The 2,607-nt window shown below is 55.3% G+C and overlaps 1 protein-coding gene across 1 annotated transcript; it reads right to left on the bottom strand.

The window, feature by feature from the left end:
• Positions 1 to 436: 436 nt before the first annotated feature.
• Positions 437 to 2,191, bottom strand: LOC123127593 (elongation factor Tu, chloroplastic). Its single transcript, XM_044547344.1, has one exon. The coding sequence runs from the start codon at positions 2,100 to 2,102 to the stop codon at positions 690 to 692; it is 1,413 nt and encodes a 470-aa protein (XP_044403279.1). The 5' UTR covers positions 2,103 to 2,191; the 3' UTR covers positions 437 to 689.
• Between the last annotated feature and the right edge of the window lie 416 nt (positions 2,192 to 2,607).

Raw genomic sequence — 2,607 nt, 5'->3', positions numbered from 1 at the left:
AACAGATTGTTATGATTGGAAGTGCATAGGTTGAGATGACCACCTTGAAATGGTAAGAATTGCTACAGCACACTGACCAAAAATTCAGCAAGCCTTGTAACATAACCTTACACGAAACTACTTTTTTTTGACCCAGATGAGCAGACGCATGATGATTGCAGCAAGTTAAGTTGCTACCAGCAGAAAATCGATATGAACTACAGTGAGCACGCCTTGCTATAACACAATAACCAACACATGAAACTGTTATTGCATTGAAATAGATGAGCACACACATGATTGCTGCAGGTTAAGCTGCTAGCCAGCGGAAAATCAATATGAACTACCAAAAATAACTTCAAGATTAAGATAAACCTGTCAAGCAAGCATATATCTGAAGCAGTAAACAAATAAGCTATAACCGTATACCTCCAACTCAACCAGTCCCTGCAGCATATGAATAATGAATCATCTTCAAGCATATCAACAAGAGGAAAACAAAACGGCCAACAGTCAAGGACATAACGACAGATGGCAGATCAAGATGTATCTTTGTCGTGAATACTACAAAGTATGCAATTTCACTTGAAGAAAAATGTGCCATACTACAATTTCACAAGAGCCTTCCCTAAATGCATAATAACAACTACATAGCATTTCGCAAAAGAGTAAATGAGGAAAATTCTCACGGTGGATATCCTCCATCCACTTTACTGAATGATATTATTGATGACACCGGCACCGACGGTCTTGCCACCTTCACGGATGGCAAACCTCATTCCCTGCTCACAAGCCACGGGCTGGATGAGCTCCACAACCATCTTGATACGGTCACCCGGCATGCACATCTTCGCCTCCTCATCCTTGTCATTCATAATGTTTGTCACATTCCCCGTGACATCAGTAGTCCGCATGTAGAATTGCGGACGGTAACCAGGAAAAAATGGGGAGTGCCGGCCACCCTCCTCCTTCTTGAGCACATACACAACAGCCTCAAACTTGGTGTGTGGCGTGATGGAACCGGGCTTTGCCAACACCATGCCTCTCTCAATGTCTTCCTTCTGCATACCACGGAGCAGAAGCCCAACATTGTCCCCAGCAATGGCATCATCCATGGTCTTCTGGAACATCTCAACACCAGTGACCGTGGCATTGCGAGTCTCCCTGATGCCGACGAGGTCGACTGGGTCCCCAACCTTGACGGTGCCACGCTCGATACGGCCAGTGGCAACTGTACCACGACCAGTGATGGAGAAGACATCCTCAACAGCGAGCAAGAAGGGTAGGTCGGTCTGCCTCTGCGGGACAGGGATGTGGGTATCCACGGAGTCAATCAAGGAGAAGATGCCATCCACCCACTCGTTATCCCCACGCTTGAGGCCAGGGGTGGCCATGAGGGCCTCGAGCGCCCTGAGTGCAGAGCCGGAGACGATTGGCACATTGTCACCATCGTACTCATAGGCCGTGAGAAGCTCGCGGACCTCGAGATCGACGAGCTCGAGCAGCTCCTCGTCGTCGACCTGGTCCTTCTTGTTGAGGAAAACAACAATGCTGGGTACACCGACCTGCTTGGCGAGCAGGATGTGCTCCTTGGTCTGCGGCATGGGCCCGTCGGCGCCGGAGACGACGAGGATGGCGCCGTCCATCTGGGCGGCCCCGGTAATCATGTTCTTGACGTAGTCGGCGTGGCCGGGGCAGTCGACGTGCGCGTAGTGGCGCGTCTCCGTCTCGTACTCGACGGTGGCGGTGTTGATGGTGATACCACGGGCGCGCTCCTCGGGGGCGGCGTCGATCTCGTCGTACTTCTTGGGCGCGCTGCCCCCGACGGAGGCGAGCACCATGGTGAGCGCGGCCGTGAGGGTGGTCTTGCCGTGGTCGACGTGGCCGATGGTGCCGATGTTGACGTGGGGTTTGTTCCGCTCGAACTTGCCCCTGGCGGCGCGCACGACGAGCAGCCCCGGGCGCCTGCCAGAGCTCCCGGCCGCCGCCGCCGCCGCGCGGCGTGACCGCGCGGGCGCGGAGAAGCCGAGAGAGGTGGAGAGCGGGAGGCGGGGCTTGGAGGAGGAGGTGGAGGGCGGGAAGAGGAGGGCCGTGGAGGCGGAGGCGGCGGCGAGGGAGGCCATGGAGGCGGCTTCTCTGGCGGGAGGGGGGAGCTGCCGCGGGTGCGCGGGGTCGGGGGAGAGGATGGGATGGATAGGGAGAGGGGGCGAGAGGGGGAAGAGGGGTTCGCTTATCTAGAGAAGAAGGGTGAGGATTGGATTTGGGGGATAAGGGGAGGGCCACGGATTAGGCGAGGGCGAGGGCCGAATCGTGAGGCGCTGGATGCCTCGCGCCGTGTCTCGCCGGCTCGCCGCCGTGTCGGGGAACTCGGAACGCGAAATGGATGCAAATCTGGTGCTTCTGGGCCAGGAAAATTGGGGGTGCGGCCCAGGTTCCGCCTCGTCGCGCCGAATGCCGACCTGGCCTTTCTGCCGTTCTGGCTCCACGTTCTCTGTTTTCTCAAAAAGAAAAAAAGAAAAAGGCTCCACGTTCTCTTCATTTCACGGGAAAACGCAAAGGGTGCATATGTTCTAGAGGAGTGACCGTGACTGTTTCCACTTACGCATCATCTCGCGGTATTTTCGACAA

This window comes from Triticum aestivum, chromosome 6A (assembly GCF_018294505.1).
Source record: "Triticum aestivum cultivar Chinese Spring chromosome 6A, IWGSC CS RefSeq v2.1, whole genome shotgun sequence".
Classification (NCBI taxonomy): Eukaryota; Viridiplantae; Streptophyta; class Magnoliopsida; order Poales; family Poaceae; genus Triticum; species Triticum aestivum.
The sequence above is the reverse complement of the archived record's forward strand: the minus strand, read 5'-3'. Positions and strand labels throughout refer to the sequence as shown.

What these genes read in the sequence shown, in the direction of transcription:
- LOC123127593 (XM_044547344.1), bottom strand. Translation starts at nt 2,102, where the DNA reads ATGGCCTCCCTCGCCGCCGCCTCCGCCTCCACGGCCCTCCTCTTCCCG.